Raw genomic sequence first — 15,782 nt, 5'->3', positions numbered from 1 at the left:
AAAAAACCTAAAAAAAAAAACACGAAAAAGAAATGGTCTCAGGGATCCCTCTGCGAGTCTGCGCAAGCTGAGGGGGTAGGTCCCAAGCCGCATAGCACTGCCCGGCCAGAACGGGCTCCCAACTCGAGAAAAGGAAAAGAAAACAAACAAACAATTCAAAACAAACAAACAAACAAAAGCCCCGGGATCTCACCAGCATGGCAGCCCAGACCAGGAAGCGTTTCCATACTTGAATGGAGCTCCACAGCCCCTTAGGAAGAAGCAAAGATGGTGCACAGAGCCAGGTATTTGAGTGAAAGGAGGGGGAGGTGGTGAGAGGTAAGGAAGAAATTAAAAGAAGCGGAAAAAAGCAACACCAGCAGCCAACAAATGGCACTCAGGGAGCCGGCCAGTGCAGGCGGGTGTAATCCAAGCAGCCGGTGCTTCCCGGCCAGGTGACTGTGGCCATGGGAAGCAGAGGAGGCCGAGTGGGGGTGAGGAAGGATGGGGGGTGGGAAAGCATATATCGCAAATTACTGGTTGTTCTGTCTCCTGCTGGAAGCTCTGTAAAGCTGCTTTCTCGTACCCCCTATTTGCTGGTCTCTGATAGGAGTCCAAGATGGCGGATCTGCACTGCATTAGCTGATAGGGGACCTCTGCATGAACCTCTCCTCACTCTCCGTTCTCTGTCAGTTTTCTCACTCCATTTGGTGGTTGGTTGAGTTCTTTATCCCTTCATTTGATGTTTTAGGTTTCAGGATTGGTGTTTTCTCTGTTTGGCTTAGTTTCTCGGGTCTTTGCTGTGGAGGGAGAGTGGGGTGCTTCTGCCTAGAGCGCCATGTTGCCAGAAGCCCGCCATCAGTTCTTGATCATATGCTACCTCCTGAAATGGTTGAATGTCAACCAATTCTTTTTGGTGCAGTGACTCTGTGTATTCCTTCCATCTTCTTTTGATGCTTCCTGCATCGTTTAGTATTTTCCCTGTAGAATCCTTCAGTATTGGAACTTGAGGCTTCAATTTTCTCTTCAGTTCTTTCAGCTTGAGAAATGCCAAGCATGTTCTTTCCTTTTGGTTTTCTAACTCTAGGTCTTTGCGCATGTCATTATAATACTTTACTTTGTCTTCTCCAGCCACCCTTTGAAATCTTCTGTTCAGCTCTTTTACTTTATCATTTCTTCTTTTCATTTTAGCTACTCTATGTTCAAAAGCAAGTTTCAGAGTCCCTTCTGACATCCATTTTGGTCTTTCTTTTCTTTCCTGTCTTTTTAATGATCTCTTGCTTTCTTCGTGTATGATGTCCTTGATGTCATTCCACAACTCGTCTTGTCTTTGGTCATTAATGTTTAATGAGTCAAATCTATTCTTGAGATGATCTCTAAATTCAGGTGGAATATACTCAAGGTCATACTTTGGCTCTTGTGGACTTGTTCTAAATTTTCTTCAGCTTAAACTTGAACTTGCATATGAGCAATTGATGATCTCTTCTGCAGTCAGACCCTCGCCTTGTTCTGAGTGATGATATTGAGCTTTTCCATCGTCTCTGTTCATAGATGTAGTCAATTTGATTACTGTGTATTCCATCTGGTGAGGTCCATGTTACAGTCACCATTTATGTTATTGAAAAAAAGGTACTTGGAATGAAAGAAGTCGTTGGTCTTGCAAAATTCTATCATACAATCTCTGGCGTCATTTCTATTACCAAGGCCATATTTTCCAACTACCAATCCTTCTTCTTTGTTTCCAACTTTCACATTCCAATCACCAGTAATTATTAATGCATCTTGATTACATGTTTGATCAATTTCAGACTGCAGAAGTTGGTAAAAATCTTAAATTTCCTCATCTTTGGCATTAGTGGTTGGTGTGTAAATTTGAATAATATTCGTATTAACTGGTCTTCCTTATAGGTGTATGGATATTATCCTATTACTTACAGCATTGTACTTCAGGATAGATCTCGAAATGTTCTTTTCGATGACGGATACCACACCATTCCTCTTCAATTTGTCACTCCCGGCATAGTATACCATATGACTATCCAATTCAAAATGGCCAATACTAGTCCATTTCAGCTCACTAATGCCTAGGATATCAATGTTTACGTGTTCCATTTCATTTTTGATGATTTCCAATTTTCCTAGATTCATACTTCGTACATTCCATGTTCCTATTATTAATGGATGTTTGCAGTTGTTTCTTCTCATTTTGAGTCGTGCCACATCAGCAAATGAAGGTCCTGAAAGCTTGACTTCATCCATGTCATTGAGGTCAACTCTTCCTTGAGGAGGCAGCTCTTCCCCAGTCATATTTTGAGTGCCTTCCAACCTGAGCGGCTCATCTTCCAGCACTAAATCGGACAGTATTCCACTGTCATTCACCAGTTTTTCACTGGCTAATCTTTTCAGAAGTAGACTGCCAGGTCCTTCTTCCCACTCTGTCTTAGTCTGGAAGTTCAGCTGAAACCTGTCCACCATGGGTGACCCTGCTGGTATTTGAAATACCGGTGGCATAGCTTCCAGCATCATAGCAACATGCAAGCCACCACAGTTCCAAAAACCAACAGATGTGTGGGGATGAATTGCCATATGACCCAACAATTCCACTCCTAAGGTATATACTCAATAAAATTGAAAACATGGACTCAAACAGGTACTTGTACACCAAAGTTCATTGCAACAGTAGTCACAATAGCCGATAGGTGTAAATAACTCAAGTGTCCATCAATGGATGAATGGATAAACAAAATGTGGTATATACATACAATGGGATATTCTTCAGCTGTAAAGAGAAATGAAGTTCTGATATATGTTACCACATGGATGAACCTTGAAACCATTATGCTAAGTGAAATAAGTCAGACACAAAAGGACACATATTGTATGATCCCACTCATATGAAATATTTAGAATAGGCAAATGCATAGAGATCAGAGTAGATTAGTGGTTACCAGGTGCTGGGTAAAGGGGGAAATGGGGAGTTATTACTTAAAGGGTACTGAGTTTCTGTTTGGGGTGATGGAAAAGCTTTGGAAATAGTACTGATGGTTTCACAACATTATCAAGGTAATTAATTCCACTGAATTGTACACTTAAAAATGGTTAAAATGGAAAATTTTCTATATATTTCACCATGATAAAAAAAATACTCTTAAAAAAAAAACTAAAAGAAACTTCCCACTGTCCAAGAACTGGCAACAGAGTAGCAGTAGCTCCTATGTTTGAAGATAAGGAGGATTTGATAGGCTGATCATCTTAAGGGATAAGGTCACACACCCTGCCCTCTTTGCCTTACCCTACCCACAACTGACCTGGGCTCAAGAGCAAATTTTGTTGACTTCATGTGATAGTACCTCGGACCTAAAGGAGCCTTCCCAGAATACCTTTGCTCAGACTTGAAAGAACTAGGAGAATAGGGGAAGAACCACTTAGGGAAGAAGAGACCCCAGGAATGGGCCAGGATAACAAGGACGGTAGGTGGTAACTTTTCCTATTTATAGATGGGTTCACTTCTCTTTCCTTGTCATTTTATAAGAAAAGATTTGTGATAAGGGTGCCTGCTCCATCATCTCTGAGTTCGAGGAGTAAGCAACCTTTTTCAATTATTTCTGTTTTACTTCTAGTTTAAAACCTTCAATAAAGGGAAGAAAACCAATATCATTGATTCTATGCTTCGGATGTTACAGCAATATTCTAGCAACTTGGAAGATTTGATCCGGGAGCGGACTGAGGAGCTGGAAATTGAAAAACAGAAAACAGAAAAGCTTCTAACACAGATGCTACCACCGTATGTGTGAACACCTGAGGAGTGTGAATCCTTATAACAGTGTGTTCTATTAAAAAAAGAAAAAAAATGCCCATCAACTAACTACCCCCTCCCCCTGTCCGGTACCCTCTCTACCCCCAGTAGGTTTGAGTCACACCTTCAAATCAAAGAAGAATTGGAAACCAAGGGAGCAGAGCACACATCCTAATTTTCCACAACCTGTGGCTCATGCTGGTCATTTAAGTTTTTGGTGCCTTGGTTTTTCTATATGCCACTTCATGACTTGGCTGGGAGGTTGACCAATTTAAAAAAGCAGTTCTTTGAGCTCCTAGAGGAAAGTTGCAGGATTGTTTTTCCAGGGTTTTTCCCCCTTAGTTGAAAACCTTGCCCGTTGCTACAATTTTCAAATTTTCCAGGGCACCTTATCTTGTTATAATGTGATCTTGTAGGCGATAATTGGGGAAACTAGTCTCATGAAAAGGCAACCACCTGGGAACATTCCCCAGGGAGTTGAGGTAGAAGTTTAGAGAGCTGGAAAAACTCCACAAAGACATGGACTGTGTCTGTTTAGTGCTATATTCCAGCAGCTGGCACAGTGCCTGACACACTGTAGGCATGCAATACATATTTGTAGAATAAATGAACAAATTAATGCTTTCATTCAGGTAACATTTTATTCCTTATCACTTACTTGGCAGTGATTTGGGGGGTAACTGTCTTCTAGCAGGCATGTGTGGCATGGAGGGAGGCATGTGTCCTCTGAGAAATAGTTGTCTGCTTTTCAGATCGGTTGCTGAATCACTCAAAAGGGGTTGCACAGTAGAACCTGAGGGCTTTGACTTAGTCACCTTGTACTTCAGTGACATTGTGGGCTTCACCACCATCTCAGCCATGAGTGAGCCCATTGAGGTGGTGGATCTTCTGAATGACTTGTACACACTCTTTGATGCAATCATTGGCAGTCACGATGTCTACAAGGTAAGCCAATTAACAGGGAAATACATTCCAGAGTGAAATTGTTATATGAGGCCCAGTGCTCATCTATGTGTATCCCAAAATTAAAGGATGCAATTTGATAGAATGTTGTTATTTAGGAATTGAAATTTAAGCAGTACACCATTTTCATTGGTATCCCATAGGAAATGAAGGCCAGGTAGAATGCATATCATTTCACACTTTACAAAATAACAACTCTCAAACTCAGCAAGAAATTGCTGGTCAGATTTCTTTTGAGCTGTTTCCTAGAACAGGGACAAGAAGAGACTGGGGCCAAAAGAGTTATTGCACTTCAGTGGCTAAGTACCCTAAGTATAGGCTGCAGCATAGTAGGCACTAGAGGGAATACAGTAGTATTGGTGGTTTGCCCATAGTTGGTGACTGCAATAGCATTCATCTTGGTAAAGTCTGTGTAGATCTAATACATGCTATTAAAATTTGATCTACTTCTTTAGGTACCATTGTTATACAGGAAGAAACTTTGGCATTACACCAGGTAGCTATTAGGCTTGGGGCTCTTTGAGATTGCTTTGGGTAACCAAAAGCCCACCTATTGGTCTAAGGACTTGGGAAATGATTAATTGTGAGGTTGCAATCCCCCGCTTCCACCTCCCCCTATCCCTCTAGCCTGTCAATTCCCACTCTTCCTATCAAAGGTTGCAAAGATGAGTACATTCATTCATTTAGGTACTGTGCTTCTTTACCCTTATTTTCTATGTTGTTTTGTCTGTAGGCAGAAAATGACTAAAAATCTCATAGCTTTGCAGGGATATTTCCACGTTGTCTGCAACATGGATACTTGGCTTATTGATGGAGCAAGATGCCCCAGGCATCCCAAACTTTAGACAGCTCCTCTGTCCCAGGAACCAAGGTAGAGCTGAAGAATGAGTAGCTCCATTCATTGGATCCTTCACAGTAGTCTGAAATGTTCCAGCTCTGAAATCACACACAGGGCAATGTGTTTATCTCAGATTAGACAGGGCCCTTTTAGGTCAGGTAGAGAGCCTCGGGGCTAGGCCAAGCCACCTAAATAGGGCTCAGAAATAGACATCATACCTGTCAATCAGCAGGGGCTGCAAGCTAATCAAGGAGCACACAGGGAAACCATGGTGGAGGAAAAATCCATGGAATCAGAATACCTGTCTTAACTTGTTGAACTCCAGCAGTCTGAACAGATTTTTAAAAATCACTGAAAGCTAACTCAGTTGAAACTAAAATCAAAGGTGATTTCAGTGTGGGCAATAAAACAGCCACAGGTTTGATCAATCCAGCTGATTCTGTTCAGCCAGTTGTTGGGGGTCTTAGGCATGAGGCCATTAAGTATTTTGGTACTTCATGGCTGCAGTGGAGAGTTTGTGGGCTGTTCCCAGGACAGAGCAGGGCTATACGAATCCAAAAAATGGAATCTAATTTTTCAGTCCTGTTTATTGAAAACAACGCCGTGCAAAGGAAGGAAAAAATTGAACCAGCGGGTGAGTCACCAAACCTGTTTGTGTTTTCATTTTCTTTACCTGTAAAATTGGAATCACCTCCCCTGGCACTTGGTAATCTGAAATGGAAGTGAGAAGGCTACTGTACACTTATGAAGAAGTTGGTGATTTGTTTTCAGTTTCAGTTCTCCTGCCACCACGCCCCCATCTCAACTAGACCCCTTTCTATACCTCCTTACACTGGCTTTGGTGTCCTTACACTGGCTTATGCCACCCACAATTCCCCACAGCTGTCTGCTCACCAAAGCCAGACAGTGCTCATGCACCTTGCCCTTCTAATCTCATCCATATGCTTGGGGCTTCCTGGATGACTGACTCGTTAAAGCTGAAAGGTCAACCACCAGGCTCTGATAATGGGCAGCCAGTGAGTTTCCCCTTCCATATAACATTTGCATTGTAACCATTGCCTTTTTCTGTGCAGGCAGCCATGCTTATTTGATGGCAGGGATCCTTTTTCTCATATTGCACTAGGTAAGGGGCGGGGGGGCTAGACAGAAGTGTGTTGAAGTACAAAGTCCTATAGGTACAGAGAATCATTGCCATTGGCTATATAGAAAGTCATGCTGAGGGAGGGGCCCACTGCTGTTTACTAAATTTCGTTCTCTGGAGTTGAGACATAACCACAGTCCTAAGGTTGCTTTCAATGCATACTAGTTTGGTGCGGTGGTGGTGATGATGATGATGATAGTGGTGGTGGTGGTGGTGATAGCTTGCATTTATCATGCACCAGGCAGGTATTAAGTGCTTTGACATATATTATTTACTCCTTAGAAAACACTATGAAATAGGTACTGCCATTATCCCTATTTTACAGACGAGGATACTAAAGCCCTCAGGTTAAGTGACTTGCCCCAGATCACAAAGTTTGTAAGTGGTGGATCTGAGGTTCTGACTAAGGCAGTGTGACTTCAGAGTTCATGCTCTTACTTATTGCACTCTGTGAGTGCAGTTCTCTAGGAGAACCTGGATTTTAACCGGATCCAAGGTTGTGATAGCACAGGCTGACTGGCACACTTCATAGAGCTCCTTTCACTTACTTATCTTTTGGATTTACCTGCAAAACTTGAACTTACTGGTCACCTAAAAGAGTGAGCACACTTGTGTGAGGAAGATGAGGAGCACATATTTGCCTTTCTTCTTTCCAGGTGTTCAACTCTAACTGCCCCCTGCAAAGCAGTTGAGGGTCAGTACTGCTGCCCCTCAGAGAGGCAGCAGTAGGAGAGAAGAAGGTAGCTGGTGGTTAAAAGACCCAGTTCTCATACCCAATGAGCCTGCAAAACGAACTCCAACATATTAGCAAGGCAAACCAGAGGGAACAGTCTCTTCCTCATTCTCCCTTTCCCCTTCCCTATATTCCCCTAAGGCTGCCCTAGCTTGTTTACCCAAAATCGTCTGAATTAAATGCTTGCTGGAGGAGGTTTTAGGATGTCCCAGGGACACCCTAGGGACAGTCCCAGTAATCTCCCCTTTTCCCTTTCCCCAGGTATTGCTTGGAGCCTGATTATTTCTGTAGCATCAGCCAGGAGCCTGGGAAGTAGATACATTTATCTCAGAACCTCTGGGCGTGGGGCTTAGACATTGATATATTTTTTTATAAAGCTCCTTATGTGATTCTAATGTGCAGCCGGGCCTATAAACCACTAACACACACACTCTCTCTCTGCCTTCCTCGCTTTATGAGAAGAACGCCTGGCCTCCATCATACTACTAAAGCACTGTGAAAATATTTATTAATCCAAAGAAACTACTCTTGCTAATCCTGTTTCCCCTGATTCCCAGGTGGAGACCATTGGAGATGCCTACATGGTAGCCTCAGGCCTCCCAAAGAGGAATGGCAGTAGGCATGCAGTGGAGATTGCAAACATGTCCTTAGATATCCTGAGCTCCGTGGGCACCTTCAAGATGCGGCACATGCCAGAGGTGCCAGTTCGGATTCAAATAGGCCTGCACTCAGGTAACAACAACGAGCTAAAGAGAAGACATTCCCAGTGGCTCAGTGGAACACTAGAAAAGGGAGAGAAAGGGTAGCTCTCCTCTGATTATTGGTAGGTGGATTATCCAACTGTCCAGGTAGTCCTTTATGCCTGCTCAAGTTTTCTGTCTTCTCAGCACCTGCCTTACCCCAGTGGATATCAGCCTTTGTTCTAGGTCCCGAGCCTTCTCAACCTACCCTCCTCATTCGAGCCCATATTTAATTGTTTGACTATCCTATAAGATCTACAGGAACATGTTGTATTTAGAATAATTCATTTAATTACTGAACATCTCAACTCCCATCCTCATTTCCTCTTGCTTGAGTATCTTCAGGATCTCCTTCTTCATGGTATCCTTCCTATCTATTTTCACACATCCACAGGTATCTTGACAGATCTCTCATTTGATGTCTTAGTTATCTAGTGCTGCTATAAAAGAAATACCACAAGTGGGTAGCTTTAACAAACAGAAATTTATTCTCTCACATTCTGGGAGGCTAGAAGTCCAAATTCAGGGTGCCAGCTCCTGGGGAAGCCTTTCCCTCTCTGTTGGTTCTGGGGGAATGTCCTTGTCATCAATCTTCCCCTGGTCTAGGAGCTTCTCAGCACAGGGATCCCAGGTCCAAAGGACACGCTCCACTCCTGGCACTTCTTTATTGATGGCATTAGGTCCTCCTGTCTGCTCAAGTCTCTCTTTTATATCTCAAAAGAGATTGACTCAAGATACAATCTAATCCTGTAGATTGTGTCCTGCCTCATTAACATAACTGCCTCTAATCCTGCCTCATTAACATCATAGAGGTTCGGATTTATAACACATAGGATTATCACATCAGATCACAAAATGGTGGACAACTACACAATACTGAGAATCATGGCCTAGCCAAGTTGACACACATTTTCGGGAGACACAATTCCATCTATAACACTTGATATCACAGATATCTCACCTATTAGCTCCTCTTGCTCCCGTCTCATCTCCCCTCCTATATCTCTATGCCCTACTCTTCTAGGTTCCTTTTCTTCCCACCCTTTTCATTCCTTTCCTACCAAACATTTTAAAAGAATGATCAACTCATTGTGCCATTTCTTCACTATCCACTCCCTCCTTAGGCCACTTGCAATCCGGCTTCAGTCCTCACCACTTTTCTCATTCCTCATCCACCTTTATCTCTCTGTAGCATTCAACAGTCTTGACAATTATCCCTAAAACTTCCCTCAGTTGGCTTTCCTGATGTGTTCCTCACTCTCTTCCTTGCTGGTTTTCTTAGCTTTTCCTATTGTCTAACTGTGGCTGCTTCTACATTTTCTGCAAAGGTTTCAGAGTTGTGATTTCCTTGCTCTTTGCATGTCCTCGCCTCTAATTTATTTCTCAGCCCATTCCAACTTGGCTTTCATTTTCTACTACTGGCTGATAATTCCTTCTGTCTCCATCTTTCTCTTAAATATTGATATCCCCCAGGGTCCTTTCCTTGATCCATTGTTTTCTTCCCCCTACATACTCTTTCTGGGTGATCTCATTGATTTCTGTGGTTTAACGACCATTTCCATGCTGATAACTCTCAACTCCACTGCTTCGGTATAGCCCTCTTATTTAAGCTTCAGCCTTGAATAACAAACTTCCTACTGACATTTCCACCTGAATGTTCCACATGTACCTCACACTCAACACATCCAAAAGAGAATGATTTTCTTCCCCTACAAACTTCTCCTCCTCTTATGTTTTCTATTTCAGCAGGTGATACTACCATTCACCCAGTTACCCCAGATAGAATCTTGGGGTCATCCTTGACTCCTTCCTCACCCTGACCTCCAACATGCAACCAACTACTAAAGTCATATACATCTTACCTTTTAAATATTTCTTAAATCTATTTTGTCCCTCCTTGATACCCATGTCCAGGCCACTAGCATCTCTTGCCTGGACCATTCCAATAGTATCTTCTTGCTTCCACTCTTGCCTCTTCCCATCCATCTTTTTTATAGTCATCGGCATGATTTGTGTTTACTTGTCTGTCCTTCCATTAGACTTGATGGCAGGAACCATATCTCGCTCATGTTTGCATCCTGAGTGCTTAGCACATAGCAGATGTTCAGTAATTTTGTGTTTTTTAAAGAAAAGCCCTCATCTCTCACTTGTGCTCCAGTTTCACATCTCTAACCCCCATCATCACACCTCTTCTTGGATGGTTCATGGTCACTTCAAATTCAACGTATATAAAACTTCAAGTCACTTTTTTCCATAAGTCAGCATAAACTCATAAACTCATGCCAATTCCTCCATGATTGTCCCTCTGACAGCCAAGTCTGTTGATTCTTCTTTTGTAATGTTTCTCTTTTATCCTCCCTTTTTGCCCCTCCATCATCTCCTTTCCAGTACTCACTACCTTATACCTGGATGACTGTAATAGCCACCTAATAGGCTTCTTTGATTTTATTCTGTCCCCACTTCAATGCATTCTATATGTTGTTCTTCAGAAAAAAGAAAGAAAACTCATTTTCGTCATGCAGTTTCCCTGCTCAAAATTCAACATTGGCTCAAGGTCCTCCATCTTGTACAACTACTTAATCAACCTTGTCTCCAGTATCTCCTTGGCCACCTGAACTAGGCAGATTGCTTTCTCTAAGAGCTGCCCATGCTCAGTCTCAACCACAAACCTTTCATTCACATCCCTTTTCTCCTATTCAAATCCTACCCACTCATCAAGATCCAAATCAAATCCTACCTTCTCCACTGGAACCTTCTTTACTGAGCCAGGTCCTAATGAGCTGTCCCCCAATCTCTAAACTATTATAGCACTTCTGTTTGAACCACTTATCTTGCCTCAACAATACATTGTCTTGGGTTGTTTTTGAATTGTTTCCTCTTTGGTAGTCTCTAGTCTCCAATTCGATTATAAACTCCTGGAGAGAACTGACACTGTGTGTTCCTTTTTTTTTTTTTAATTCCCCTTGGTGCCTAGCTCAGTGCTCAATGAATGCTTCTGAATGAGTGAGAGATGAAATAAAATGAGAAAGTGTTAAAAGCTCTTTATCAACCTAAGTTTTGTAGTTCTTATTTACTTTTATTCTTAGCAGAAAAAACTTCATAAAATAATTAATTTCCCTATCTCAGGAAACAGTAAAAAAGTAATGCTGAAAAATTTTAACATAGAAACAGAGCAGAGATCAGAGAGGTGAAGGTGGAACACTTTCTAGCTACTCCTGAACTGAATTTTCAATACGTCTGCTTAAATTTTTTCAAGTACTGTCTACTCCCTGAACACCTAACACAGCCATTTTAAAATGTAAGAACAAAAACCACTCTAAGAGAAAACAGAAAATATTCTTGAATTATCTATACTGCTCTTCCATACCCCAACATACATGATTGAAAGTCAACTCTGCTGATTTTCAGATTTTTGAACTGTCTTAGCAATAATTCTCTTGGTAGACACAGTTTGAGAGACAGATAGTCCTACGAGATGCCTCCTTCCCACCCTAAGGAACAAGAAAGAGTCACAGTTTTAAACATGTTTGGATCCTGAGTCCCTGCCCAGGCTTTTCTGGTTTGGATTTGATGCTTATTTGTCTCTGTTGACAGATGTAAGCATCTTGGGTATAACTGTTACATGGAACAAAAGTATAAATCAGAAGGGTAATCATGTCTGCATTGTTATAAACTTGCTTTCTAACGATAGGGCAAATAGTTCATTACTCATTACAAGGCTTCCTTCAGATTCCCAGAGCTATTTGGTGGCAACTTTTATTCTTTCATGAAGCTACATTCCTTCCCCTTGCAGTGTTCTTTATTAGCGTTGGGTGCACACCTGGTGACTGTAATCCCACCCCCTGCTATTCTATAGGGCCGGTTGTTGCTGGAGTGGTGGGCCTCACCATGCCCAGATACTGCTTGTTTGGAGATACCGTAAACACTGCTTCTCGGATGGAATCAACAGGGTTACCTGAGTACCTACAGAGGGAAGGATAGGATTGTGCCTTCCTGCTGTAGGCAAAGTGATTCTTCCTCAAGATAGGGGAACAATAACAGAGTCCTTGAGGTTTTATTGTTTTTAAAGAAAAATAAAAGATAATTTGAGAAGATTACGGAGATTTAGCACATATTTTCCTGATTTCTAATGGCCAAACCAGTAGGGGGTGATATTGGACTGAACATGTACCTTTCTTGTTACAGAAATAAAGCTGTAGCTAAATGACATTGAAACAGTCAGTCAATTTGATCAAAACAACTAAAGAAGTCTTTTGGGTAAAAGAAAAAATTGTCCAGCCTGGTGGGGTTATAGGAGTCATGTCAAAAAAAAGAACTAGGTAAGGGACCGACATTTTCAGTTTTTCAACTAGTTCATGGAGACACACGCAGAGCCAGCTGCCTCCCAGCCAGCTGCTGTTTGCTGCTCTTATCCTGTTTTTGAACTAGTATAAGACTCTAGGAGTTCTGGCTTCATCAAATAGTCCCCTTGAACTCAGGTAGCAATAATCCCTCAACCTAAGGAGCTTGGAATTTTGAAATACTTAATTCCAACTTGCCTGTATATAAAACCCTTAGCTTCTATCAAAACAGGCATGATATCAAAGATACCATTTCTTCCGCTCTTCCTTGAGAAGAAAACGGCACAAACCATTATGCCGTTTGTCCATTGCTGGTAAAAATGCTGGCTCAACTCTTTCTTGGTTGTTTACTGCCAAGTTATTTGCTGCCATTACTAAGGCAATGTCAGGATCACAATATGCCTTTTACCTATATCATGGTTGAGCAAAGCAGTTTGTTCATGCTGTTGCAGAAAATCATAGAGAACAACATTTGATCCTATCTACTGTTTCCATGGATTTTATTTAAAACACTTAAGCCCTTAGCAGCCTGGGCTCTGGCAGCTACTAGGCAAGACAAGCTCTTCCCAAACTTCAGCAATATCCTCAAACTAGTCCCTGATGATATGCTGGCCTATATCACAGTGGGTGGTACCCTGTCTGACCCCACTTCCCATCACTCATGTGTAGAAACAGGCTTGCACAATGGGTCCAGTCTTAGTGAATGTAGCCCGTGCAGCCATGATTAAGGTGGCAGCACGGAACTTAGAAGCTGTTGTCAGAATAAATTTTCTGACATCTGGGAAAGTCTTCGAACTCCACAGACATGGCAGAAGCCATGCAAGTAGTCATCCAGGAACTGCTGCATGCGTATGACTTTGCATATGACTTTGTTCTTGAAGTCCAACCCAAGATGAAGTGAAATTGATCATGGAACCGCAATGCAGATTTGGCACAGTACTCTGGAGTGATGTAAGCTTGTAGAAGACTGAAGTCATATTCTGGTCTGCACCAGGGAAACTCCACATATTTCACATTGGAAATAGAGAGTTGAAAGCAGAAACTGAATTTTTAGATTTAAGCAGCACCTTTTCCAGTGATCAGCTAGGAAGAAGAAAATGGAGTGAATCACTCACAGCAGTTGTTTATTAAGCACTGGCTATGCAAGGAAGGCCGTGTGAGGGAAGTCACTCCTAAGGTTCACCCTTCAGCCAAAGATTAGACAGGTCTATAGGGCCAACAATAACACACATGAGGGACGTGCTTCATAGTTCAATCATGTATATTAGACTAATGGGCACACCAGCCCAAAAGCAAAGATGAGAAGTCAATAAAGGTCAGGAAAACTGGACGAATGGAAACAGGGAACCTAGGGTGGAGAAGGGGAGAGTGGTGACACATCGCGGGGTTGGCAACCAATATCACAAAACAATTTGTATATTAACTGTTTAATGAGAAACTAATTTGTCCTGTAAACTTTCACCTAAATCACAATTTAAAAATATACATACAGGGTCTGGGGACCATGGTTTCAGGGGACATCTAGGTCAACTGGCATAACAAAGTTTATTAAGAAAATGTTCTGCATCCTACTTTGGTGAGTGATTTTGGGGTCTTAAAAGCTAGCAAGTGGCCATCTAAGATGCATCAATTAGTCCCAACCCACCTGGAGCAAAGGAGAATGAAGAACACCAAAGACACAAGGAAAATATTAGCCCAAGAGACAAAAGGGCCACATAAACCAGAAACTTCATCAGCCTGAGACCAGAAGAACTAGATGGTGCCCGGCTACCACCAATGACCACCCTGACAGGGAACATAACAGAGAATCCCTGACGGAGCAGGAGAAAAGTAGGGTGCAGAACTCAAATTCTAGTAAAAAAAAAACAGACTTAATGATCTGGCTAAGACTGGAGGAACCCCAGAAGACATGGCCCCCGGACTCTGTTAACCCAGAACTAAAATCATTCCTGAAGGCAACTCTTCAAAGATTAGACTGGACTATAAACGTAAAACAATACTCGTGAAGAGTGTGCTTCTTACTTCAAGTAGATACTTGAGACTAAATGGGCAGCTCCTGTCCAGAGGCGACATAAGGCAGAAAGGGATAGGAGCTGGTTGAATGGACACGGGAAATCCGAGGTAGAAAGGAGTGTGCTGTCACATTATAGGGATAGCAACTAGGGTCACATAACAATGTGTGTATAAATTTTTGTATGAGAAACTAACTTGAGTTGTAAACTTTCACTTAAAGCACAATAAAAGTTTTTTTAAAAAAAAGATATGCACAAATATACTCTCTGCACTAAAGGAGCAGGTTAGTATGCTCTTCTGGAAACTAATGACTGTGTCCCAAATATGGCATTAAGCTTCACACCTGATTGAAGATCTGTAAAGAGGTAGCCTTTAACCTCATATTGGCTCTGTGACCGGGATATGTCCTGTTGTTGTTGTTGTTAGGTGCCATCGAGTCAGTTCTGACTCATAATGGCCCTACGTACTACAGAACAAAACACTGCCCGGTCCTGCTCCATCCTCACAGTCATTATGCTTGAGCCCATTACTGCAGCCACTGTGTCAATCTATCTCATTGAGGGTATTCCTCTTTTTCGCTGACCCTCTACCAAGCATAATGTACTTCTCCAGGGACTGATCCCTCCTGGCAACATGTCCAAAGTATGTAAGACGTAGTCTCGCCATCCTTGCTTCTTCTAATGAGCATTCTGGTTGTACTTCTTCCAAGACAGATTTGTTCGTTCTTTTGGCAGTCCATGGTATAGTCAATATTCTTCACCAACACCACAATTCAAAGGCATCAATTCTTCTTCGGTCTTCCTTATTCATTGTCCAGCTTTCGCATGCACATGATGCAGTTGAAAATACTGTGGCTTGGGTAGACGCACCTTAGTCTTCAAGGTGACATCCTTGCTTTTCAACACTTTAAAGAGGTCTTTTGAAGCAGATTTACCCAACACACTGCGTCTTTTGATTTCTTGACTGCTGTTTCCATGGGTGTTGATTGTGGATCCAAGTAAAATGAAATCCTTGACAACTTCAATCTTTTCTCCATTTATCATGATGTTGCTTATTGGTCCAGTTGTGAGGATTTTTGTTTTCTTTATGTTGAGGTGTAATCCATACTGAACGCTGTGGTCTTTGATCTTCATCAGGAAGTGCTTCAAGTCGTCTTCACTTTCAGCAAGCAAGGTTGTGTCATCTGCATAACGCAGGTTGTTACTGAGTCTTCCTCCAATCCTGATGCCCTGTTCTTCA

General features: G+C 42.1%; 1 protein-coding gene across 1 annotated transcript in view; it reads left to right on the top strand.

The window, feature by feature from the left end:
• Positions 1 to 15,782, top strand: part of GUCY2F (guanylate cyclase 2F, retinal) — a 130,415-nt gene that overhangs the window by 104,711 nt on the left and 9,922 nt on the right. Inside the window, 4 exon segments of the mRNA XM_004379764.1 lie at positions 3,600 to 3,763; positions 4,528 to 4,720; positions 8,008 to 8,182; positions 12,047 to 12,149. Coding sequence (XP_004379821.1) covers positions 3,600 to 3,763; positions 4,528 to 4,720; positions 8,008 to 8,182; positions 12,047 to 12,149 — 635 coding nt within the window.

The sequence above is a fragment of the Trichechus manatus genome, unplaced genomic scaffold (genome assembly GCF_000243295.1).
Source record: "Trichechus manatus latirostris isolate Lorelei unplaced genomic scaffold, TriManLat1.0 scaffold00068, whole genome shotgun sequence".
Classification (NCBI taxonomy): domain Eukaryota; kingdom Metazoa; phylum Chordata; class Mammalia; order Sirenia; family Trichechidae; genus Trichechus; species Trichechus manatus.
This window is presented reverse-complemented; position numbering and strand designations above follow the sequence as displayed.